Raw genomic sequence first — 27,514 nt, 5'->3', positions numbered from 1 at the left:
CACCCAGGGTTACAACACACCGTAGTGGGAACACCAGTTAATCTGTAACACAGAAACAGTCACCCAGGGATACAACACACCGTAGTGGGAACACCAGTTAATCTGTAACACAGAAACAGTCACCCAGGGTTACAACACACCGTAGTGGGAACACCAGTTAATCTGTAACACAGAAACCGTCACCCAGGGTTACAACACGCCATAGTGGGAACACCAGTTAATCTGTAACACAGAAACCGTCACCCAGGGTTACAACACGCCGTAGTGGGAACACCAGTTAATCTGTAACACAGAAACAGTCACCCAGGGTTACAACACACCGTAGTGGGAACACCAGTTAATCTGTAACACAGAAACAGTCACCCAGGGTTACAACACGCCATAGTGGGAACACCAGTTAATCTGTAACACAGAAACCGTCACCCAGGGTTACAACACACCGTAGTGGGAACACCAGTTAATCTGTAACACAGAAACCGTCACCCAGGGTTACAACACACCGTAGTGGGAACACCAGTTAATCTGTAACACAGAAACAGTCACCCAGGGTTACAACACGCCGTAGTGGGAACACCAGTTAATCTGTAACACAGAAACAGTCACCCAGGGTTACAACACACCGTAGTGGGAACACCAGTTAATCTGTAACACAGAAACCGTTACCCAGGAATACAACACACCGTAGTGGGAACACCAGTTAATCTGTAACACAGAAACCGTTACCCAGGGTTACAACACACCGTAGTGGGAACACCAGTTAATCTGTAACACAGAAACCGTTACCCAGGGGTACAACACACCATAGTGGGAACACCAGTTAATCTGTAACACAGAAACAGTCACCCAGGGTTACAACACACCATAGTGGGAACACCAGTTAATCTGTAACACAGAAACCGTTACCCAGGGTTACAACACACCATAGTGGGAACACCAGTTAATCTGTAACACAGAAACAGTCACCCAGGGTTACAACACACCATAGTGGGAACACCAGTTAATCTGTAACACAGAAACAGTCACCCAGGGTTACAACACACCGTAGTGGGAACACCAGTTAATCTGTAACACAGAAACAGTCACCCAGGGTTACAACACACCGTAGTGGGAACACCAGTTAATCTGTAACACAGAAACAGTCACCCAGGGTTACAACACACCGTAGTGGGAACACCAGTTAATCTGTAACACAGAAACAGTCGCCCAGGGTTACAACACACCATAGTGGGAACACCAGTTAATCTGTAACACAGAAACAGTCACCCAGGGTTACAACACACCGTAGTGGGAACACCAGTTAATCTGTAACACAGAAACAGTCGCCCAGGGTTACAACACACCGTAGTGGGAACACCAGTTAATCTGTAACACAGAAACAGTCACCCAGGGTTACAACACACCGTAGTGGGAACACCAGTTAATCTGTAACACAGAAACAGTCACCCAGGGTTACAACACGCCGTAGTGGGAACACCAGTTAATCTGTAACACAGAAACAGTCGCCCAGGGTTACAACACACCGTAGTGGGAACACCAGTTAATCTGTAACACAGAAACAGTCGCCCAGGGATCTCCACTACCTCCTAGACTCCAGCCTTGGGGGACATCACACCTTAGTGCGAAGAACACGCTACAGGCACACAGAAAAACACACCAGGTCGTCTGCGCTCTTGAGCGGTTTGAATCCACGGCCGTCTCGGCGTGTGACGCGATCGATGTAGACAGCGGTGAGGCGGAACAGCAGCTCCTGGATGACGGCTTCCTGTGACGAGGCCATCAGCAAGGCTTCCCAGAAGTCAACCAGCAGCTGAGGGCCTCCCTGGGGCCCTGACACATCCCCACACAGCTCCTACAGGAAACACACACGCACAATGAAACGCATTACATATGGTCACATTTTGGAATTGAATACTTGAGGAATGACACACACACACAGTAACCCTGACCTGGAAGAAGAGGTCAGCCTCGTCCAGTTTGACCTTGTCGTTCTCGTGCAGCGCCACCATGGCTGCCACCAGCAGGCCGTCCTGGTTGTCCCTGAGGTGACGAGCCAGGAGAGTAGGTACCACCGTATCCCCTCTGCCGTGCAGCAGCAGCTTGGCTTCCTCGATGAACCCATACACCTGCAGCATCTGGGACGGGGCATAGAGCAGATACACTGTTCACACACACACACACACTCCTCTTCCCCCACCACCATACACTAACATGAGCTGACCTCTGTGTGTCGGTCCATGTGTTGCCTGTAGAGCTGCAGGTCTGCCATACGCAGGGCCAGGGCAGCCTTGGACAGGGTGAGGGGTACGGAGGGGGCTCCGATGGACTCCAGCCGCTCTAGGTGGGCCAGGCCACAGTCAGGGCTAGCTCTGGCCATGGAAGGGCTGGCTATAACATGGGGAAGCTGGGACGGCTCGGCCACACCGAAGATATCCAGCACCTCGTTGGCCGTCTCCTACAACACACACACACAGACACCAACCACTGAATCTCAACAGTGTGGCTATTAAATCAGAAGAGCTTGTATTGGAATGGCTGGAGGTGTCCAGGGACTGGTGAAAGTTACCTCAGTGAGCAGCTCCAGGGTCTCCTCATAGAGGGAGTGTTTGAGGAAGAAGAGAAAGCCCTTCCCGTAGCCACAGAGGCTGTTAGACAGACCCCTGTTCCTGGAGATCACCTCTGTCAGAGACAGGCCTGACATCTTATAGTAGGGCAGGGCCAGGTGGCAGTCCCGCTTATCAAACCTACACATCGGTGGAAGGGATGGTCGCACTTTACATTCAGTAAACCAACCAACACATCAATCAGTCCACCAACACATCAACCAATCCACCAACACATCAATCAGTCCACCAACACATCAATCAGTCCACCAACACATCAACCAATCCACCAACACATCAACCAGTCAACCAACACATCAACCAGTCAACCAACACATCAATCAGTCAACCAACACATCAACCAGTCAACCAACACATCAACCAGTCCACATCAACCAACCAGTCCACCAACACATCAACCAACCAATCCACCAACACATCAACCAATCCACCAACACATCAACCAGTCAACCAACACATCAACCAGTCCACATCAACCAACCAGTCCACCAACACATCAACCAACCAGTCCACCAACACATCAACCAACCAGTCCACCAACACATCAACCAACCAGTCCACCAACCAACCAGTCCACTAATCAGTCCACCAACACGTCAACCAACACATCAACCAACCAACTTATCAACCTTGATGTTAATGTGATCCGACCCCACTGACCTGCTGAAGCAGTCTCCTAACTGGGCACAGCTCTCCTGGAAGGCCTGCTGCAGCTCCTGTCTGTCTGCGGTGCGGGTTGTATTATATCCCAGGGCCTGGGCTAGGTTCTGACCAGTGGTCTGAGGCCGTTCTACAGGGTTTCCAACCCGGGGGTCCAGGAGCGTGGCTCTCAGGAGGAGGTGGGCTTCACTGAGCAGGTGCAGACGGCTGTGAGACAGAGGGTTGGTCTCCTCATACGTCTTACTGTACTCCACCTAGCCCAGAGAAACGGTTCATTGTTGAACGCCAAGGTTAAACAGTATAAATGATTGTTGAACGCCATGGTTAAACAGTATAAATGATAGTTGAACGCCAAGGTTAAACAGTATAAATGATTGTTGAACGCCAAGGTTAAACAGTATAAATGATTGTTGAACGCCAAGGTTAAACAGTATAAATGATTGTTGAACGCCAAGGTTAAACAGTATAAATGATTGTTGAACGCCATGGTTAAACAGTATAAATGATTGTTGAACGCCATGGTTAAACAGTATAAATGATTGTTGAACGCCATGGTTAAACAGCATAAATGATTGTTGAACGCCAAGGTTAAACAACATAAATGATTGTTGAACGCCAAGGTTAAACAGTATAAATGATTGTTGAACGCCATGGTTAAACAGTATAAATGATTGTTGAACGCCATGGTTAAACAGTATAAATGATTGTTGAACGCCATGGTTAAACAGTATAAATGATTGTTGAACGCCATGGTTAAACAGCATAAATGATTGTTGAACGCCAAGGTTAAACAACATAAATGATTGTTGAACGCCAAGGTTAAACAGTATAAATGATTGTTGAACGCCATGGTTAAACAGTATAAATGATTGTTGAACGCCATGGTTAAACAGCATAAATGATTGTTGAACGCCATGGTTAAACAGTATAAATGATTGTTGAACGCCAAGGTTAAACAGTATAAATGATTGTTGAACGCCATGGTTAAACAGCATAAATGATTGTTGAACGCCATGGTTAAACAGCATAAATGATTGTTGAACGCCATGGTTAAACAGTATAAATGATTGTTGAACGCCATGGTTAAACAGCATAAATGATTGTTGAACGCCATGGTTAAACAGTATAAATGATTGTTGAACGCCATGGTTAAACAGCATAAATGATTGTTGAACGCCATGGTTCAACAGTATAAATGATTGTTGAACGCCATGGTTAAACAGTATAAATGATTGTTGAACGCCATGGTTAAACAGTATAAATGATTGTTGAACGCCATGGTTAAACAGTATAAATGATTGTTGAACGCCATGGTTAAACAGTATAAATGATTGTTGAACGCCAAGGTTAAACAGTATAAATGATTGTTGAACGCCAAGGTTAAACAGTATAAATGATTGTTGAACGCCATGGTTCAACAGTATAAATGATTGTTGAACGCCATGGTTAAACAGTATAAATGATTGTTGAACGCCATGGTTAAACAGTATAAATGATTGTTGAATGCCAAGGTTAAACAGTATAAATGATTGTTGAACGCCATGGTTCAGCACAACCGACAAAGGTCAAAGAAAAAAAAAAAATGGTAAAATGGAGGTAAGGTGTCATAACATTAAGGCTATTGTTGACATGTTCTCATGGTGCGTTACCATCTCGTTGTAGAGCTGGAGGGGGGGGACGGTGTTGACCACGTACAGGTTCCAGCCGTGACCCATCTCACTGGGATTCTGGGGCTTGGTGAAGGGTGACTTCCTGTTCCTGGGTCAGAGAAGCAGGAAGTACAAGTCAGCTCATCTCTATAATAAAAAATAAAAAAAATGGCCACAGATGGCTGACATTACAGCTTCTATCTAGGTGGTCAGAAACTACAGCTCAGCTGCCATAAATAACATCAAGCACATGAAGGAAACAATAGCCCCTGGGCTGGACCAGAATGCGAAAGCGTGTAGCTCAATTGGGAGTTTGCATGAATGACATAAACCTATGAGCTAAAAAAACCACCAAACATTTAGTTTTAGATCCAGTTTACACGTTAGTCATTTAGTAGACGCTCTTATCCAGAGGGACTTACAGTTAAGTGAAGAGAGCGAGGTGAGACAACCACATAACATTGTCAGGAAAAACAATTCCTAAACAAAGCAGCTATTAGCAAAGTGAGTAGTAGCACTTCTCCCTAGAGATTAGTTTGACTACCTACCAATGCAAACCAATCAACAGAGGATGTTATTGAGGGCAAGGGGTTTTGGGCGTTAATGGGAATCAGACACGTTGCATGCTTTTCTTCACGACTCATCATGTTAACACACAAGGCCTACTGACCCGTGTGCTGAACACTGTGTGTGTGTGTTCTATCGGCTTCCCTGTCCAGTACAGCCTGTAGCAGCGACAGCTAACAGACCTGATGCTCTTAGCCAGTGAAACACGCGGCAGTGTCAAGCAGTCTCATGTGATAACAAAGCCCCTGTGTGTGAGATTTGGATTTTTTAAAAAAGGTCAGCTTGGTGGAGGAATGGTATTTTCTGCATGTTTCCCCACTTCTCGTCTGTGAATGCATGGTCTCACTTCCTGATTCTACATGCAGCGGTCTCCACTGGCCACGCGGCGGTCTCCACTGGCCACGCGGCGGTCTCCACTGGCCACGCGCCGGTCTCCACTAAGACCGGTCTCCACTGGCCACGCGGCAGTCTCCACTGGCCACGCGGCGGTCTCTACTGGCCACGCGTCAGTCTCTACTGGCCACGCGGCGGTCTCTACTGGCCACGCGGCGGTCTCTACTGGCCACGCGGCGGTCTCTACTGGCCACGCGGCGGTCTCTACTGGCCACGCGGCGGTCTCTACTGGCCACGCGGCGGTCTCTACTGGCCACGCGGCGGTCTCTACTGGCCACGCGGCGGTCTCTACTGGCCACGCGGCAGTCTCTACTGGCCACACAGCGGTCTCTACTGGCCACACGGCGGTCTCTACTGGCCACACGGCGGTCTCTACTGGCCACACGGCAGTCTCTACTGGCCACACGGCAGTCTCTACTGGCCACACGGCAGTCTCTACTGGCCACACGGCAGTCTCTACTGGCCACACGGCAGTCTCTACTGGCCACACGGCAGTCTCTACTGGCCACACGGCAGTCTCTACTGGCCACATGGCAGTCTCTACTGGCCACACGGCCTTCCAACCTCTGGATCCATCATGCTTTAGTCTAATCAGGCGTACTGGGTTTTCAGACGTTAATGCTCACAGTACATCATATATGCCTTTTAGCCAACGCTTTTATTCAAACGCGCCTTAAGAGTCATCCTTTCATACATTTTACATACTGGTGGTCCCGGGAATCGAACCGCCACGCTCTAACAACTGAGCTACATACAGACCACTACACGAATGACATGATATTATGTCCAGTAGGTGATATCATCACACTGATACGATGTTCTGTTTAGTCCATCAGTTAGTGACGAGACACACAGGGGGATGTTGTTTTAGTAGGGTTGGTGGGGTGGGGGGGGGGGGGGGTTTATTCCAGGTGGACTACAGAGGGACACACCATCAAGGAGGTCAAGAGACTTACAGGAAGGAGTGGGCCAGAAAATGCTTCAGAGCCGGCGTGGTGGAAGGCTCTATACCTACTGCTAGGAAAATCCCCCTAAGGGTTTTGTGATCTTTGTATTCTCTACAATAAGAGTTTACAGGTACAATTGAAGGACAGAGAGAAGGGAGATTTCAGATATTTAAAATCCTATAAATTAACAAATGAAATCTTTTAAACACAAATGTGAAGTAATAAAAGTGTATTTTCAGTGCTTAATAAAAGTGTATTTTCAGTGCTTAATAAATGATGAGTGTGTCTATTGTCTGAATGCTGCTTTACTTGTGCTCCACAGTAAGATGCTCTGACCATGGGTATAGGATTAGATAAGGGCTGGGTGATTTTCTACATTTGATGGTATGCCTGCATTTTATGCTTCGGGAATAACACAAGTTCTTCATATGTTTTTCTGTGTAACCCACGACCCTAGGATGGCAACAAATTAATTCTATGTGGTTTTAAAACGGGCTTTCCCCCATTCTGATTGCTTTATACTAAACCAAAACTGACAGTAAAGTAGTCCAATTTGTAGAACTTTTCATTTGTTTATCACTGTATCAAAAAATGTAATTATAGAATATAGATGGTATCAAAATATAATTATAGAGAAAAATCCTTTGCCATACGTGGTTCGACACTGGCATACCTTAAAATACAATATCATCACCCAGCCCTAGATCGGATGTCTTACCATAAATCTATAGCATCACCCAGCCCTAGATCGGATGTCTTACCATAAATCTATAGCATCACCCAGCCCTAGATCGGATGTCTTACCATAAATCTATAGCATCACCCAGCCCTAGATCGGATGTCTTGCCATAAATCTATACCATCACCCAGCCCTAGATCGGATGTCTTACCATAAATCTATAGCATCACCCAGCCCTAGATCGGATGTCTTGCCATAAATCTATAGCATCACCCAGCCCTAGATCGGATGTCTTACCATAAATCTATACCATCACCCAGCCCTAGATCGGATGTCTTGCCATAAATCTATACCATCACCCAGCCCTAGATCGGATGTCTTACCATAAATCTATAGCATCACCCAGCCCTAGATCGGATGTCTTACCATATATCTATACCATCACCCAGCCCTAGATCGGATGTCTTACCATAAATCTATAGCATCACCCAGCCCTAGATCGGATGTCTTGCCATAAATCTATACCATCACCCAGCCCTAGATCGGATGTCTTACCATAAATCTATAGCATCACCCAGCCCTAGATCGGATGTCTTACCATAAATCTATATCATCACCCAGCCCTAGATCGGATGTCTTACCATAAATCTATACCATCACCCAGCCCTAGATCGGATGTCTTACCATAAATCTATAGCATCACCCAGCCCTAGATCGGATGTCTTACCATAAATCTATACCATCACCCAGCCCTAGATCGGATGTCTTACCATAAATCTATACCATCCCCCAGCCCTAGATCGGATGTCTTACCATAAATCTATACCATCACCCAGCCCTAGATCGGATGTCTTACCATAAATCTATACCATCCCCCAGCCCTAGATCGGATGTCTTACCATATATCTATACCATTGCCTACATTTGAATTGGTCCTATTTCTAAGTAGTATGTACTTTACCGTGAGACAATTGCAAAATGTATATTTCCTTTCTAAATCATGTGTGGCTCTAGCTATGACTACAGTGTCTAAGTGTGTGACCTACATGACTCTGCGTGCGGTCCTCTCTGTGTCCTCCCTGGTCTCCACATCTGCAGTGGTCAGCAGGACGACGTGGTGTCGGTAGTGACACAGAGCCTTCAGACCAATGAACTGCTGAATACGCAGAGCACACAACTCCATGGTGACGGGAGGACAGGCCTGCGTGCGCGCACACACACACACACACACACAATGTTTTATTATCTGGTGGTTATTAAGTTGGTGAAATTGTAATTACATTGTTATTAACTCACAATTACACTTTTGTATCTTTGGGATTTATTAAAATAATCATATTGCTGCTACATGTCAAGTAGATATTCATTGAAAACTGTTTCTTGCCGATATTATGGCCTTACTCTGGGAACCTGACGGGAGGAATATGGGCCCTAGGGGCGGTAAGTAGCCACTCACAATGAAGATTCCACTTTAAATAAAAATTGGGCTTCCCAGCATGTGCAGACCAATCACATTTAGGCTCTAAATTACCATTCCTGAGAGACACTGCAGCCCTGCCTTACACGATGCTAGTCAGATTCCACTGTGTCACTGTTGGACAATGCACGCATGCAGACACACACTGCACAAAAACAACGACACGCTTGTCACCAGATGCAACTGTGTAAGTGGTGGTTGCCACTATGAGCCCTTTCCAGCTCCACCATCTTTGTGAACGTAACGCAGTGATCTGAGCCAAGCAGACAGCTACCTGTATTTCTGGAGAAGCTGTGATCCAATCTAATAATGACTTCCTGTCTTATTGTGTAGCAGGGCCAAATCAGAGCACAACCAACCGAGGCACAACCAATCACACACGAGGGGAAGCCTCTGGTCAAAGCATCCTTAAGACCAATAATGAAGATGTCCAAGGCATGGGGGTAGATATGGTGAATATTCCACCAAGCCTGACGGATAACTAAAAGCTTTTCCGGTCCTCAGATCTATAAAGAGCTCCCTAGGGGTCCGGCCGTGGGTCGATCTGTCTTCCATTAGCTAAGGAAAATAGGGTGATCCTCACCTTCATGGTGGTATCAATGTAAGGGTCCTCAGATCTATAAAGAGCTCCCTAGGGGTCCGGCCGTGGGTCGATCTGTCTTCCATTAGCTAAGGAAAATAGGGTGATCCTCACCTTCATGGTGGTATCGATGTAAGGGTCCTCAGCTCTGGCTGCCACTGCTGCACACCTCACTGAGAAGCACTGGAGAGCATTCCTGAGAAACACAGGTATAAATTAGGGCCCTGGGTTTTGTGAGATTATGTGACATGCCTAGATTTTAACCTTTTTTTAATTAAAATGTTCTTATGTCACATGGTCCAACAACCATCCCCCAGACAATTGCTTTCATTTTTGGTATTCAGGATAAAATCTTGCCATTTCTTTTTTTATTTTACTAGGCAAGTCAGTTAAGAACAAATTCTTATTTTCAATGATGGCCTAGGAACAGTGCGTTAATAACTGCCTGTTCAGGGGCAGAACGACTTGTCAGCTCGGGGATTTGAACTTGCAACCTTTCAGTTACTAGTCCAACGCTCTAACCACTAGGCTACCCTGCCGCTATGTCACATGATTGCGCCAACACTGTAGGGTCGTGTCCAGATGTATCCAGATGTTTCTGTACCATATCAGGGTATTACCAACCCTCCAAAAAGTATAGATTTATTACTGTATTGAAAATCACACCGTCAGTTAAAAAAAATAATACTGTTTATACCATATACCGGGGTATCACCGAAGTCAGAGACTAGTCTCATGGACTTCCTTTACCGTCGAGAGGCCCAGCCCAGTACTTACTTTGTGATGATGTGGAGGAAGAGGTCAGAGAGGACGGCCTGCTGGGCCTTCTCTGGATACTGATAGGCTGAGACCATCTGAACCCCGCCCCTCACGCTGTACAAATAGCCCGTCTTGGGCAGCGAGAAGAAACAGAACAAACACGTCGGCTCCACCCCTCTACCCCCCTCCACACATACTTCCTGGTTGCCTGGTTGTCAGGGAGAGGAGAGCAATGGAAGAGAAAGGGATGAGATGTGAAGCAGATGGGAATGTAGAAAATATAGGTGCTCCTACTTTAAGTGTCCCTCATACATATGTATTTACACTACATGTTAATTCCATAGGTAGGGAAAGAGCCAAGTACTTAGAGAGTTGGAACATTGAGGTTTCTACATTATGGTGCATTTAACAGGACACTACAACATTCTATGGCTACATTGTCTCGCGTCAGATGGCGTCACTCCTCCGCAACACTCATCCCAAAACCGATCGTTCTTGTAGGACGTGAAACTTCAAATTTGAATAATGAGCATCCGCTATTCAAAAAATTAAAACATAGTCCCTAATTTTGTATATCACTGTGCTCTCATAGGACTCCATGAAATAGGCAGAATAACTAGCTAGCTAAATTACTACACACATTATGAGTGATTTCATAGTTTGCCATTGTGAAAAAAATGTGGGGAAAAAACGGTGGTCTCCTGTCCAAATTCTGTGCCAGGATGTTGGTCGCCAGTGTAGTGACTTGATCAGCTGTGTAAATGTTGTAGCTAGCTTACTGACACAGTTAGCTAGCGCTTCCTTCACTAACTAGCTAACATAAAAAGCTTGCTTAGCCTGTTTAAATTACCCTGAAGTTGTAGACATGTAGCCCCACAATTAAGTAGTAACTTAACAGAAAATTGGTCCATAGATCAGCATGTTTCTCCGCAATTGTATCGTTGAGGTCAGCTGAGCATAGCAGCTAACTCAGGAGGCTGGTGGAATGACTCGAACAAGTGCTTCATGAAAACTCATAACAATGTGAGCATAATTAGCACTACTAGCTAACTACAGTAGCTTGCTAGCCAGCTTTTGTTGTAAGTTTTAACATTGTGTGTGCAGCACTAGGTAGGTAGATGATTTCAGCTAACGTTAGCAAGCTATTGTTAATGTTGGACAAATTTATGCTAGCTTTCGTGCCCATTGTCAAACTTTAGAGATACTGTTCATTGAAGCAAAATAATCCTCACCAACATAACGTGATTTACATACAGTGCATTTGGAAAATATTCAGTACCCTTGACTTTTTCCACTTTGTTACGTTAGAACCTTATCCTAAAATCGATTAAAAAAAATTAAAAAATCCTCAATATAAGCACAATATCCCATAATGGCAAAGCCATTATTGATGAAACCAATATTGAACCGGTGGCCTGAATGCCAAGCGTCACGTCTGGAGGAAAACTTGCACCATCCCTACGGTGAAGCATGGCGGTGACAGAATCATGCTATGTTTTTCAGTGGCAGGGACTAGATGACCAGTGAGGATCGAGGGTAAGATGAAAGGAGCAAAGTACAGAGAGATCCTTGTTGAAAACCTGCCCCAGAGCACTCGGGGCCTCAGACTGGAAAACGACCCTAAGCACACAGCCAAGACAACACAAGAGTGGCTTTGGGACAAGTCTGAATGTCCGAGTGGCCCAGCCAGAGCCCGTACTTGAACCCGATAAAAACATCTCTGGAGAGACCTGAAAACACCTGTGTAGCGACGCTCCCCATCCAACCTGACAGAGTTTCAGAGAATCTGCAGAGAAGAATGGGGAGAAACTCCCCAAATACAGGTGTGCCAAGCTTGTAGCGTCATACCCAAGAAGACTCGAGGCTGTAATCGCTGACAAAGGTGTTTCAACAAAGTACTGAGTAAAGAGTCTGAATACTTAAACATATGTAATTTTAGTTTTATTTGATACCTTTGGTGAAATTTAAAAAAAAAACATGTTTTTGCTTTGTCATTATTGTTTGTAGATTGAAGGGGGGAAAGAAAGTAATGAATTTAAAATAAGGCTGTACCGTAAACAAAAATGTGGGGAAAAAAAAAACAGTCTGAATACTTTCCGAATGCATTGTATTTATTGTTTTAGATTCATTCAGACAGTTTTGACGCAAAAATGGGGTTCAGCAATGTCAATGTCACCTAGGTAATACTGCTAAAAATGTTAGACAGCACAAACTACTTTTACACGATAGGATGACTGATCGGTGCAGGTGGAACAGGTGTGCTATCTGAAGTAAGACAATGTGTTAGCTCCCCATTACCATTACACAGGGAATATTTCAACAGCGCTATTTAAAACTGCATGTCTAGAATGAGAATAATTCAATTTTAAAAGTTGGCCCAACTCTATACGGTTCTTGGGAAGGCACAGTGTAATGAGGTTCTGACTCACTGGTGAACACTGGGTGAAACTGCAGGGAGTGCAGGTGGGTCTCCTCAACACTACAGTCCTGGAAGAAGTCTGGAGCAAAACGCCTGGACAGGGGAGACTCAATATGATGAGACCACACACAGAGAGACACACACACAGAGAGACAGAGACACACACACACAGAGAGACAGAGACACACACACACAGAGAGACACACACACACAGAGACACACACACACACACACAGACACACACACACACACAGAGACACACACACACAGAGACACACACACACACAGAGACACACACACACACAGAGACACAGAGACACACACACACACAGAGACACACCTGTATAAGATATAGGTGATGATGAGGTTGCCCCTGGCCTCACTCTCCATGCCTGTCCACTCCAGGGAGATCTTGACCCCACAGTCCTTAGCCCTGTCCCCCAGGAGCTCTTGGTGCTTGGGGAAAATGAAGAAGTCATCATGGTCACGGTGACCAGCCAGACCCTCTCTCCTCCCCTCTGGCGAATACAACACAGTGTAAACACAACCTAGTCAGACACAGAACATGCAAATCACACCATGTCCTGTGAAGTAATAGTATGTGGTATCTGAAGCATCGGTTTTCATGTGTAGAGTGTTACCCGTCTCGTTGTCGTGTTCTGCTCCAGTGATCATATCTTGGGGGACCAGACTGTGGTCCTGGGGCTTCTTGTCAGCTGACTTCTGGGTAAAAGCAGCACCAGGAAGTCTCTCCAGTTTGACCACCAGCACCTCCAGCTCTGTCTGCATTGCAATGTACCCTGCACAGATCGCCACCTGCAGGCAGGGAGGGCATACACATTCTATGAAAAGGTTGCATGACAGAATAACCTTCTCTAAGTTAGGAGCGGCAGGTAGCCTAGCGGTGAGAGAGGTGAGCCAGCAACCGGAGGGCTGCAAGTTCGAATCCCAGGTCCAACAGGGAAAAACTCAGGAAGTGAGCTGGCAACAGGAGGGTATCAAATCCTAGATGCCATTACCTTTGTGCATGAACCCCCCCCCCCCCCCCCCCCCCCCAGGACACTAAAGAGGCCTTTCTACTTACTCTGAAAAACACCAAAAGAAAGATGCCCAGGGTCCCTGCTCATCTGCGTGAACGTGCCTTAGGCATGCTGCAAGGAGGCATGATGACTGCAGATGTGGCCAGGGTCCCTTGCTCATCTGCGTGAACGCGCCTTAGGCATGCTGCAAGGAGGCATGAGGACTGCAGATGTGCCCAGGGTCCCTGCTCATCTGCGTGAACGTGCCTTAGGCATGCTGTAAGGAGGCATGAGGACTGCAGATGTGGCCAGGGTCCCTGCTCATCTGCGTGAACGTGCCTTAGGCATGCTGCAAGGAGGCATGAGGACTGCAGATGTGGCCAGGGCAATAAATTGCAATGTCCATTCTGTGAGACGCTAAGACAGCGCTACAGGGAGACAGGACAGACAGCTGATCGTCCTCGCAGTGGCAGACCAAATGTAACAACACCTGCACAGGATCGGTACATCTGAACATCACACCTGCGGGACAGGTACAGGGTGGCAACAACTGCCTGTCTGATCGCCGGATCAGACAGGACTGGCAAAAAGTTCTCTTCACTAACGAATCGCAGTTGTCTCACCAGGGGCGATGGACGGATCCATGTTTATCGTCGAATGGAATGAGCGTTACACCGAGGCCTGTACTCTGGAGCGGGATCGATTTGTAGGTGGAGGGTCCGTCATAGTCTGGGGCAGTGAGCCTGCATCATCAAACTGAGCTTGTTGTCATTGCAGGCAATCTCAACGCTGTGCGTTACAGAGAAGACATCCTCCTCCCTCATGTGGTTCTCTTCCTGCAGGCTCATCCTGACATGACCCTCCAGCATGACAATGCCACCAGCCATACTGCTGATGAGCGCATCTGGGACCTGTTGGATCAGAGAGTGAGGGCTAGGGCCATTCCCCCCAGGAATGTCCAGGAACTTGCAGGTGCCTTGGCGGAAGAGTGGGGTAACATCTCTCACAGCAAGAACTGAGCAAATATGGTGCAGTCCATGAGGAGGAGATGCACTGCAGTACTTAATGCAGCTGGTGACCACACCAGATACTGACTGTTACTTTTGATTTTGACCCCCCTTTGTTCAGGGACACATTATTCAATTTCTGTTAGTTACATGTCTGTGGAACTTGTTCAGTTTATGTCTCAGTTGTTGAATCTTGTTTTGTTCATTGAAATATCTACACATGTTAATAAGTTTGCTGAAAATAAATGCAGTTGACAGTGAGAGGACGTTTCTTTTGTGCTGAGTTTATATGGTTTGACTATGACAGTTTACAATCTAAGGGAACACCAAGTAATTTAGTCTCCTCAACTTGTTCAACAGGCACACCATTCATTACCAGATTCAGCTGAGGTCTAGAACTTAGGGAATGATTTGTACCAAATACGATGCTCTTAGTTTTAGAGATGTTCAGGACCAGTTTATTACTGGCCACCCATTCCAAAACTGACTGCAACTCCTTGTTAAGGGTTTCAGTGACTTCATGAGTTGCTGACAAGTACGGTGCACCCGTAAAGTATTTAGACCCCTTGACTTATTCCACATTTGTTACGTTACAGCCTTATTCTAAAATGGATTAAACAGTTTCCCCCCCCCCTCATCAATCTACACACCCCATAACCCATAATGACAAACCAAAAACTGTTTAGAGATTTTTGCAAATGTATTAAAAATAAAAAAAACTGAAATATCATATAAGTATTCAGACTCTTTACTCAGTACTTTGTTGAATCACCTTTGGCAGCGATTTACAGCCTCCAGTCTTCTTGGGTATGACGCTACAAGCTTGGCACACCTGTATTTGGGGAGTTTCTTCCATTCTTCTCTGCAGATCCTCTCAAGCTCTGTCAGGTTGGATAGGAAGTGTCGATGCACAGCTATTTTCAGGTCTCTACAGAGATGTTCGATTGGGTTCTAGTCCGGGCTCTGGCTGGGCCACTCAAGGACATTCAGAGACTTGTCCCGAAGTGTGTTCTTGGGGTCCTTCAATGCTGCAGACATTTTTTGGTACCCTTCCCCAGATCTGTGCCTCGACACAATCCTGTCTCAGAGCTCTACGGACAATTCCTTGAACCTCATATGGTTTGGTTTCTGCTCTGACATGCACTGTCAACTGTGGGACCTTATATAGACAGGTTTGAGCCTTTCCAAATCATGTCCAATCAATTTAATTGACCACAGGTGGACACCAATCAATATGTCAAGGATGATCAATGGAAACAGGATGCACCCGAGCTTCAATTTCGCATAGCAAAGGGTCTGAATACCTATGTAAATAAGGTACCTGTTTTTTAATATTTAATACTTTAAAAAAAAATGTAAGTTCTCGCTTTTTTATTATCAGTTATTGTGTGTATATTGATGAGGCAAAACATGTATTTAATCAATTTCAGAATATGGCTGTTAACCTAACAAAATGTTGAAAAAGTCAAGGGGTCTGAATACTTTCTGAATGCACTGTATGTATTTCAGTGTCCACGCAGGGAATAAAAAAAAACTTGTTTTCCTTTCAATATCTGGGTGGTAAAAAGAGACTACGGAAATCCCAACCCCTAACTTACATCCATCCCTACCTGTTGGGGCGACAGTCCCGGGAGGTGGATGATGAGACAGCGCTCAAAGTCCAGGATGGAGAGCTTGTCGTTGAGGGCCTGTCTCTTTAGACTGAACAGCACCAGGCTCTTAGGACACCCCACCAGCAGGTCTCCGGTCACCCCACAGCACGCCACACACAGCGGACGCTCAAACAGTGGAATCTCAATGATCTCCATCTGCTCCTTGGGAGCCCCGCGCATGGACGAGCCGCGCAGGAAATGACCGAGCAGACGCACGCCAACGCGGGTCTTCTCAGCCGCTTGGTAGCGCCAGTTGGTGTAGGCGCGTAGGTAGGGGGCGTTGTTCTTCTCCTCGATGGTCACCAGGTAGTCCCCTGTGGAGGGAGGGGCGGACAAGGGGAGGAGGGTCAGAAACCATTTTATTTGTCACATGCTTCCTAAACAAACAACAGGTGTAGACTAACAGTGAAATGCTTACTTATTGAGGACAATGAGGAGAATGTCATGAGTTAGAGGTAGTTTTCCAAGCCAATACTAACTTCCTTCATACTGGACACAGAGACATAAAAATGGTATTCACTAGATCATCTGACTCTGGGGGATGTAGACAAAGAGCCTCGTTGTTCATTTGACTAGTGGGGATGTAGATAAAGAGCCTCGTTGCTAAAATCACGACATATCCCTTTGACACTAGAGGTCCAAATTAGCCTCGTATTGTTTTGTTGATTGCATTTCAACTAACTCCATTATACAGTTGAAGTAGGAAGTTTACATACACCTTAGCCAAACACATTTAAACACAGTTTTTCACAATTCCTGACATTTAATCCAAGAGTAGAAATTCCCTGTCTTAGGTCATTTAGGATCACCACTTTATTTTAAGAATGTGACGTGTCAGAATAATAGTAGAGAGAGTGATTTATTTCAGCTTTTATCTCTTTCATCACCTTCCCAGTGGGTCAGAAGTTTACATACACTCAATTAGTATTTGGTAGCACTGCCTTTAAATTGTTTAACTTGGGTCAAACGTTTCAGGTAGCCTTCCACAAGCTTCCCAAAAGACTAAGTTGGGTGAATTTTGGCCCATTCCTCCTGACAGAGCTGGTGTAACTGAGTCAGATTTGTAGGAATGGCTTTTTTATGGCGGTTTGGAGCAGTGGCTTCTTCCTTGCTGAGCAGCCTTTCAGGTTATGTTGATATAGGACTTGTTTTACTGTGGATATAGATACTTTTGTACCAGTTTCCTCCAGCATCTTCACAAGAACCTTTGCTGTTGTTCTGGGATTGATTTGCACTTTTCGCACCAAAGTACGTTCATCTCTAGAAGACAGAACGCATCTCCTTCCTGAGCGGTATGACGGCTGTGTGGTCCCATGGTGTTTATACTTGCATAATATTGTTTGTACAGATGAACGTGGTACCTTCAGGCGTTTGGAAATTGCTCTCAAGGATGAACCAGACTTGTGGATGACTACAATTTATTTTCTGAGGTCTTGGCTGATTTCTTTTGATTTTCCCATGATGTCAAGCAAAGAGGCACTGAGTTTGAAGGTAGGCCTTGAAATACATCCACATGTACACCTCCAATTCACTCAAATGATGTAAATTACCCTAACAGAAGCTTCTGGAGCCATCACGTAATTTTCTGGAATTTTCCAAGCTGTTTAAAGGCACAGTCAAATTAGTGTATGTAAACTTCTGACCCACTGGAATTGTGATACAGACAGATTATTTCACTTATAATTCACTCTAAACAATTGTTGGAAAAATTACTTGTGTCATGCACAAAGTAGATGTCCTAACCGACTTGCCAACACTATAGTTTGTTAACAAGACATTTCTGGAGTGGTTGAAAAACGAGTTTTAATGACTCCAACCTAAGTGTATGTAAACTTCCAACTTCAACTGCAGCTACAGTGGGGAGAACAAGTATTTTATACACTGCCGATTTTGCAGGTTTTCCTACTTACAAAGCATGTAGAGGTCTGTAATTGTTTATCATAGGTACACTTCAACTGTGAGAGACGCAAAAATCCAGAAAATCACATTGTATGATTTTTAAGTAATTAATTTGCATTTTATTCCATGACATAAGTATTTGATACATCAGAAAAGCAGAACTTAATATTTGGTACAGAAACCTGTGTTTGCAATTACAGAGATCATACGTTTCCTGTAGTTCTTGACCAGGTTTGCACACACTGCAGCAGGGATTTTGGCCCACTCCTCCATACAGACCTTCTCCAGATCCTTCAGGTTTTGGGGCTGTCGCTGGGCAATACAGACTTTCAGCTCCCTTCAAAGATGTTCTATTTGGTTCAGGTCTGAAGACTGGCTAGGCCATTTCCAGGACCTTGAGATGCTTCTTACGGAGCCACTCCTTAGTTGCCCTGGCTGTGTGTTTTGGGTCGTTGTCATGCTGGAAGACCCAGCCACAACCCATCTTCAATGCTCTTACTGAGGGAAGGAGGTTGTTGGCCAAGATCTCGCGATACATGGCCCCATCCATCCTCCCCTCAATACAGTGCAGTCTTCCTGTCCCGTTTGCAGAAAAGCATCCCCAAAGAATGATGTTTCCACCTCCGTGCTTCACGGTTGGGATGGTGTTCATGGGGTTGTACTCATCCTTCTTCCTCCAAACACGGAGAGTGGAGTTTAGACCAAAAAGCTCTATTTTTGTCTCATCAGACCACATGACCTTCTCCCATTCCTCCTCTGGATCATCCAGATGGTCATTGGCAAACTTCAGACGGGCCTGGACATGCGCTGGCTTGAGCAGGGGGACCTTGCGTGCGCTGCAGGATTTTAATCCATGACGGCGTAGTGTGTTACTAATGGTTTTCGTTGAGACTGTGGTCCCAGCTCTCTTCAGGTCATCGACCAGTTTCTGCCGTGTCGTTCTGGGCCGATCCCTCACCTTCCTCATGATCATTGATGCCCCACGAGGTGAGATCTTGCATGGAGCCCCAGACCGAGGGTGATTGACTGTCATCTTGAACTTCTTCCATTTTCTAATAATTGCACCAACAGTTGTTGCCTTCTCACCAAGCTGCTTGCCTATTGTCCTGTAGCCCATCCCAGCCTTGTGCAGGTCTACAATTTTATCCCTGATGTCCTTACACAGCTCCCTGGTCTTGGCCATTGTGGAGAGGTTGGCGTCTGTTTGATTGAGTGTGTGGACAGGTGTCTTTTATACAGGTAACGAGTTCAAACAGGTGCAGTTAATACAGGTAATGAGTGGAGAACAAGAGGGCTTCTTAAAGAAATACTAACAGGTCTGTGAGAGCCAGAATTCTTACTGGTTGGTAGGTGATCAAATACTTATGTCATGCAATAAAAAGCTAATTAATTACTTAAAAATCATACAATGTGATTTTCTGGATTTTTGTTTTAGATTCCATCTCTCACAGTTGAAGTGTACCTATGATAAAAATTACAGACCTCTACATGCTTTGTAAGTAGGAAAACCTGCAAAATCGGCAGTGTATCAAATACTTGTTCTCCCCACTGTATGTAGACCAAATCAAAATGTTTCCAGATGTTTCCAATCCCCCCCCCCTCCCCCCATTTTTATTTTCACTGTATTGAAAATCATACCGTTTATATTTCAAAAACCCCAGTATACGGTATATTGCCCAAGCCTAGTAGCTAAGTTGCGTTGTTCATGTAGGAAATGCTAGTTAGCTACAAAGCTACAGTGTATTGGTTACAGCAGACCTGTATGCTAGCCAACCAGTCTGCTAACTAATTGCAATGTTGGATAGATAGCTAATCTGTTCCATTTATGGAAAGTATTTCAATTTATCCAATCTTATCTTCTAATGTTAGCTCATCTGTAGCCCCCAACTACCTAGCTAAGTTCCAGCGCTTGTCTCGTTATTTTTCAGCCATCTTGTTTGAACACCGAATGACCACATGCTGCCTGCGGTAGCTAGCTAGATATCCCGGCCTCAGCCATTGCATATCTTGCCAGTACACATGAATGAATGCAGATGAGTCAGTCATGTATCGTTAGCAAGGAGAGACCCTCGTTTTCAATGAATAAATTGGCTTGGTAGCTACATCAGCACACATACAGTGCCTTGCGAAAGTATTCGGCCCCCTTGAACTTTGCGACCTTTTGCCACATTTCAGGCTTCAAACAAAGATATAAAACTGTATTTTTTTTGTGAAGAATCAACAACAAGTGGGACACAATCATGAAGTGGAACGACATTTATTGGATATTTTAAACTTTTTTAACAAATCAAAAACTGAAAAATTGGGCGTGCTAAATTATTCAGCCCCTTTACTTTCAGTGCAGCAAACTCTCTCCAGAAGTTCAGTGAGGATCTCTGAATGATCCAATGTTGACCTAAATGACTAATGATGATAAATACAACCCACCTGTGTGTAATCAAGTCTCCGTATAAATGCACCTGCACTGTGATAGTCTCAGAGGTCCGTTAAAAGCTCAGAGAGCATCATGAAGAACAAGGAACACACCAGGCAGGTCCGAGATACTGTTGTGAAGAAGTTTAAAGCCGGATTTGGATACAAAAATATTTCCCAAGCTTTAAAACATCCCAAGGAGCACTGTGCAAGCGATAATATTGAAATGGAAGGAGTATCAGACCACTGCAAATCTACCAAGACCTGGCCGTCCCTCTAAACTTTCAGCTCATACAAGGAGAAGACTGATCAGAGATGCAGCCAAGAGGCCCATGATCACTCTGGATGAACTGCAGAGATCTACAGCTGAGGTGGGAGACTCTGTCCATAGGACAACAATCAGTCGTATATTGCACAAATCTGGCCTTTATGGAAGAGTGGCAAGAAGAAAGCCATTTCTTAAAGATATCCATAAAAAGTGTTGTTAAAAGTTTGCCACAAGCCACCTGGGAGACACACCAAACATGTGGAAGAAGGTGCTCTGGTCAGATGAAACCAAAATTGAACTTTTTGGCAACAATGCAAAACGTTATGTTTGGCGTAAAAGCAACACAACTGAACACACCATCCCCACTGTCAAACATGGTGGTGGCAGCATCATGATTTGGGCCTGCTTTTCTTCAGCAGGGACAGGGAAGATGGTTCAAATTGATGGGAAGATGGATGGAGCCAAATACAGGACCATTCTGGAAGAAAACCTGATGGAGTCTGCAAAAGACCTGAGACTGGGACGGAGATTTGTCTTCCAACAAGACAATGATCCAAAACATAAAGCAAAATCTACAATGGAATGGTTCAAAAATAAACATATCCAGGTGTTAGAATGGCCAAGTCAAAGTCCAGACCTGAATCCAATCGAGAATCTGTGGAAAGAACTGAAAACTGCTGTTCACAAATGCTCTCCATCCAACCTCACTGAGCTCGAGCTGTTTTGCAAGGAGGAATGGGAAAAAATTTCAGTCTCTCGATGTGCAAAACTGATAGAGACATACCCCAAGCGACTTACAGCTGTAATCGCAGCAAAAGGTGGTGCTACAAAGTATTAAATTAAGGGGGCTGAATAATTTTGCACGCCCAATTTTTCAGTTTTTGATTTGTTAAAAAAAGTTTGAAATATCCAATAAATGTCGTTCCACTTCATGATTGTGTCCCACTTGTTGTTGATTCTTCGCCAAAAAATACAGTTTTATATCTTTATGTTTGAAGCCTGAAATGTGGCAAAAGGTCGCAAAGTTCAAGGGGGCCGAATACTTTCGCAAGGCACTGTATTTCCTTAACCGATGCAGACGATGGTTTCATAGCCTGCCATACGTGAGTTACTGAGCTGCGGCTACGAGGTTATCAGAAAGTGTACTAGCTAGCCTACTTGTCTGGAAAACGGCATAACCTACATGTCGAAATATAATTTGAGCTTTTTCCTCTGCTAGCCAACCGGCTACCACATTTGGAGCTGCTTGCTAGTAGAAAATGTTACACACAGAAAATGATTATATCCTGTCTGTTATTTGACTTGAGGAGGATGAGAATGACAAACTATACAGTAGGATTGTAGTTATCATACATACTACAGAAGGCAGTATTGCAGTTCTTTTAAAATAAGGTTATCGTGAGTCCGGAGAACTCAAAATGGACAGTCAGTGTAGGAAGACACTTGGCTGTCACTAGTATATTTGTATGTAGGCCTCCATGTAAGTGTAACCTGTTTTATAGGCTATGCATTATTATAATCATTTACTTTGTCACGTGCATTTTGAATCGAGCAACAAGGACCGTCATTTAAACGTCCCCCCAAAAAAGCTTGTTATGCAAAGGGGCTCAAAGTTAAAAGTGCACTATCCATTACGAGTCAACCATGTGCCTCTTAAAAGCAATGATAATAACAATAGCTTACACGACTGCTATTTGACAAATCCATAAGGCAATTCAATAAACCATATGTAATGACCAGATTTATCTTTTTCCATAAAAGCACATGGATGTGTGTGAAACAGAAACATGGGGTTTTGTCATATGTAAAAAAAAATGTTGTCCAACATTAGTAGTAAACTAGTCAAGGATTTATTTAACTAGCCAAGTCAGTTAAGAAGAAATTCTTATTTACAATGGACGGCCTACCCTGGCCAAATCCGGACGACGCTGAGCCAATTGTGCGCCGCCTAATGGGACGCCTAAGCACGGCCGGATGAGATACAGCTTGGATTCGAACCAGGGATTTGCACTGAGATGCAGTGCCTTAGACGGGAGGATGAATATTTTTGCAATATTGGCACACAACAAACGTAAACTTTGAATTTGTAAGTTTCAAATATCCCTCTAGTGGCCAGGGTTGACCTAGACCTATTTTAAAGAACTGCTATTGGTTGGTGGATATATAGTCTAAGATCTTTGATAGGCTGATGAAGTACTTGTGACAGGATATAGTCAGTGCCACCTGTTGAGGCTAGCATAGGGCTAACGTGTGCCATGTAATCTGATGGGACCAGCTACAATTTAGTGTTTGGTCACGAGCAAGTAAATTGACTATTTTAATTGGCTGATGCTCATTTTGTACCGGAGAACCTGTTTATTAAATGTAAATGGTTACTTATGTTCACAAGTATGCGTAACAGTATAACTTTAGACCGTCCCCTCGCCCATACCCGGGCGCGAACCAGGGACCCTCTGCACACATCAACAACAGTCACCCACGAAGCATCGTTACTCATCGCTCCACAAAAGCCAGTAAAAGGCAGGAGAATGCATATCCCATCCCTGCATTGAGGTACGTTTACCGACCCATAACTTGCGCCCGCGCCACTGCCATAATATAATCATGATTGTGTTCCCACGCCAGTGCAGCTTAGTTTAAACAAGCGCAACGGTGGCATCGGAAACTTCTGGCAAAATAATTAATTTGAAGAATTTATCGTCACTGCTAGCTAGCTAGCCAGCCAGCCAGTTTTATAGGAAAGATCTCATACATTTTTCAAAATTCACTGCCAATATGCCAACATGCACTCCCAGGAATCCCAGTTCCACAATAAATGTTTGTTTTGTTCAATAATGTCCATAATTTATGTCCAAATAGCTACTTTTGTTAGCGCGTTTTGTAAACAAATCCAAACTCACGAAGCGCGTTCACTAGGAGCAGACAAAATGTCAAAAAGTTGTGTTACAGTCCGTCGAAACATGTTAAACGATGTATAGAATCAATCTTTAGGATGTTTTTAACATAAATCTTCAATAATGTTCCAACCGGAGAATTGCGATGGAACAGAGCTCGCTCTCACATGAACGAGCGTCACGAGCTCAAGGCATTCTGGCAGACCGCTGATTCATTCCCCTCTCATTCGGCCCCACTTCACAGTAGAAGCATCAAACACGGTTCTAAAGACTGTTGACATCTAGTGGAAGCCTTAGGAAGTGCAACATGACCAATATCCCACTGTGTCTTCAATAGGGAATGAGTTGAAAAACAACCAACCTCAGATTTCCCACTTCCTGGTTGGATTTTTTCTCAGGTTTTTTCCTGCCATATGAGTTCTGTTAAACTCACAGACATCATTCAAACAGTTTTAGAAACTTCTGTGATTTCTATCCAAATATACTAATAATATGCATATATTAGCAACTGGAACTGAGTAGTAGGCAGTTTACTCTGGGCACCTCTGGGCATCTTATTCATCCAAGCTACTCAATACTGCCCCCAGCCATAAAAAGTTAACAACTTCCTTCACAATAGCTCTCCTCTGCTCCACTAAGCACATGAAGTATGAAAGCCCTGATGTCTGCAGAGGCTGCTTCGCAGTAAATACTGTACAGCCCCTTCAGAAGTTAGATTGACCATGCAGAGCCTTTAAATATACCATGGCATTGTTGAATACTCATTTCTGATTGGCTTGAAGGGCGTTCTAGAGTGCATTATTTCCCTATAACGCGCAGTATATTTGCACGGTATAATTCAATGTCTATGATTCGATCTTATATGTTCGAGCTGCTTTTGAAATCAAAAGTTGAATTGAAAACATTACTGGTATTGTTGAATAAAATGTTCATAATAGCAAGCTAAGACTAAAGGCGTCGGCATGCTTCAGTTCGGCTGGCAGCTAGCCACAGTCGGCTAGGCGAACCAAACGAGTGTGCTCGTATACTTCCTCAAAAGACCTTAGCTTGAAAAACAAGGGGAAAAAAGTGGCAATAGTACTGTTTGTCCATTTTGAGATGCCGTAGCCACTCAAAATAGTCCGAATTAATCTAACCAAAATCTGTCACTCATTTTGAAAAGGCGCATGAAAACTATTAGTCTCGCATTGAAAGACAAAGACTTTACTTTCCAAAATCATGGGCATTAATATGGAGCTGGTCCCCCCCTTTGCTGCTGTAACAGCCTCCACTCTTCTGGGAAGGCTTTCCACTAGATGTTGGAACATTGCTGCAGGGACTTGTTTCCATTCAGCCACGAGCATTACGGAGATCAGGCACTGATGTTTGGCGATTAGGCCTGGCTCGCAGTCGGCGTTCCAATTCATCCCAAAGGTGTTCGATGGGGTTGAGGTCAGGGCTCTGAACAGGCCAGTGAAGTTCTTCCACACCGATCTCGACAAATCATTTCTGTATGGGTGTCGCTTTCTGCATGGGGTCATGCTGACGTTGCTTCCATAGGCATTGGAAGTCGGTAGTGAGTGTTGCAACCAAGGCTAGACGATTTTTACATTCTACATGGTTCAGCGGTCCCATTCTGTGAGGTTGTGTGGCCTACCACTGCGGCTGAACCGTTGTTGCTCATAGACATCTTCACTTCACTATAACAGCACATACAGTTGAACGGGCAGCTCTAGCAGGGCAGAAATTTTACAAACTGACTTGTTGGAAAGGTGGCATCCTATGACTGTGCCACGTTGAAAGTCACTAAGCTCTTCAGTAAGGTCATTCTACTGCCGGTCTATAGAGATTGCTCGATTTTCTGTGGCTGTATCCAGGCACTCAGGAGACGACACCAGCGAGGGTAAAAAAAACCCACAAAAAACACACCCTGTTTAAAAGAAAAATTGTATATTGACTTTCAATTGAAATAGCAGAATCCACTCATTTGAAGGGGTGTCCACCTACTTTTGGCCATGTAGTGTACTTCAGTGGATGTTGAAAATATTTTTAGCCATGGTATAAATGGGATAATCAACTCCTGGCTCTATCCGTTCTCTGGAAAATAATGCAACTCAAAGGAAGGTTAGGATAATGCCTCTACTGCCATTCATTTCAATTCGACTTGCTTGGATTTCTCCCTGACCAATATGGTTGCCATTTTCACACCATTCTGGAACTTCATGACAAATCCCTTCTAGTAATTAGATGCACCTCAATCACTCAGCAGTAAACAACTCAGCAAATAGGGAAAGAAGAAGTGAGAGAAAGAAAATGACACACCTATCTCACTGTGTAGGATGCTCTGCACTGTCCCCATAGTGGCGAAGCGGCAGATGAGAGGACACCCCTCTTCTCCCAGTTGAAAAGCCTCGATCTTGCATCCTCCAGCGGACACCACGAATAGGGCACCCCCGCCACAGCACACCAACCCCGGTTCCTGCTCGGTTGGCACGATTTGCTGGGACGCGAAGGGGTGGCAGTTGTATACGTGAACCATCTTTGCTTGTTTTCGTAAATTACGTCGAGGCAAAACAAAGTATACACCAAGCTAACTACATTGTCCCTGTGCGGGGCTTGTGTTACCAAATATAATGTGGTCTCTATCGCGGTTAGTGAGCTCCAGCCCGAGGCTAGCTTACTTAATCTATATCACATGCCCCACAGTCTTGTGATGAGCAGGCTGAATCCGTTGAACTCGAAAAGTATTTTTTTCTACCCAGTCTATGGTAAATTTACTTAACTTCCTCTGCCATTCGAAGTCCCCTTTCTGCACAGAAATCATAAAGTAATGTGAAAGAGAAAGTCTGAAGAGTTACGCTGTGAAAGTGACAACTAGAAATAACAACCCCACCTCCAGCGTTGATTGGCTGAGTTCCCTGTCAATAGCGTTTGAAAGTCCCGCCTGTCTGCCTGCCTCTGCTTAGTCGGTGGCATTATTTCAACATAAATTGGATAAAAACTGCTGTTAAAACTCCGAAGAAGAAGAAGAAGAAGAAGAAGGCAGGCACCTTCTTCTTCTTCCTCTCATGTTTCTTCTTCTTTGGTGAGTTTTAACAGCAGTTTTTATCCAATTTATGTTGAAATAATGCCACCGACTAGACTGGAATATAAATCCATTATACTTTGATCCACAAAATTGATAATAAAAAAAAAAAGAATTAATACAAATAAAACCCTACATTCATTCATCCTTAAGAGTCTATGAGTGCGTCAATCTAAGTAACATAATAAAAAAATCCACATCAAAATCTGTCAGTTTAAGATTTTTGGGGGCATTGGCTGCGTCTCAAACAGAAAGCATCCGCCTATGTCGGCCTTAGTATCTGTGGTGGAGTGTGGCTAAACTACAGTGGTGTTTGTCACACCATGAGACATCCCGAAAATCGGTCTTCGCAGAAAAACATCGTCCGAACGGTTTGGCCTTCAAATTAATGTGACCACTCTAGGAAAGAGGAGACTCCCACAAGTGTCACAGGACTTGTCTGAAAGTAACCCATACAAATGAATAGAACTATGAAGATTTTTTTTGTGCCCCAAAAAATATAATGGGTTAAATCCTGCGCTTTCTTATATCTCCTAGATATAGGACAG

General features: G+C 44.6%; 1 protein-coding gene across 9 annotated transcripts in view; it reads right to left on the bottom strand.

The window, feature by feature from the left end:
• The window catches only part of hps3 (HPS3 biogenesis of lysosomal organelles complex 2 subunit 1), a 32,881-nt gene extending 6,022 nt beyond the window's left edge, over positions 1 to 26,859 (bottom strand). Inside the window, exons 1-16 of one of the 9 annotated variants that reach the window (XM_036978802.1) lie at positions 26,204 to 26,859; positions 16,376 to 16,743; positions 13,393 to 13,567; positions 13,092 to 13,299; positions 12,762 to 12,844; positions 10,351 to 10,540; positions 9,688 to 9,769; positions 8,563 to 8,717; positions 6,847 to 6,948; positions 4,931 to 5,039; positions 3,282 to 3,535; positions 2,564 to 2,741; positions 2,219 to 2,452; positions 1,947 to 2,132; positions 1,655 to 1,849; positions 715 to 822 (exon numbers count right to left, since the gene is read on the bottom strand). In XM_036978802.1, the coding sequence (XP_036834697.1) occupies positions 730 to 822; positions 1,655 to 1,849; positions 1,947 to 2,132; positions 2,219 to 2,452; positions 2,564 to 2,741; positions 3,282 to 3,535; positions 4,931 to 5,039; positions 6,847 to 6,948; positions 8,563 to 8,717; positions 9,688 to 9,769; positions 10,351 to 10,540; positions 12,762 to 12,844; positions 13,092 to 13,299; positions 13,393 to 13,567; positions 16,376 to 16,743; positions 26,204 to 26,420 (2,829 nt within the window). In that variant the 5' untranslated portion in view covers positions 26,421 to 26,859 and the 3' untranslated portion in view covers positions 715 to 729. Of the gene's footprint in view, positions 1 to 714; positions 823 to 924; positions 1,243 to 1,272; positions 1,543 to 1,654; positions 1,850 to 1,946; positions 2,133 to 2,218; positions 2,453 to 2,563; positions 2,742 to 3,281; positions 3,536 to 4,930; positions 5,040 to 6,846; positions 6,949 to 8,562; positions 8,718 to 9,687; positions 9,770 to 10,350; positions 10,541 to 12,761; positions 12,845 to 13,091; positions 13,300 to 13,392; positions 13,568 to 16,375; positions 16,744 to 26,203 lie in introns of those variants that run through there. The other 8 variants (XM_036978805.1, XM_036978803.1, XM_036978796.1 and 5 more) reach the window with 8 other exon arrangements.
• Between the last annotated feature and the right edge of the window lie 655 nt (positions 26,860 to 27,514).

This window comes from Oncorhynchus mykiss, chromosome 5 (genome assembly GCF_013265735.2).
Source record: "Oncorhynchus mykiss isolate Arlee chromosome 5, USDA_OmykA_1.1, whole genome shotgun sequence".
NCBI lineage: Eukaryota > Metazoa > Chordata > Actinopteri > Salmoniformes > Salmonidae > Oncorhynchus > Oncorhynchus mykiss.
This window is presented reverse-complemented; position numbering and strand designations above follow the sequence as displayed.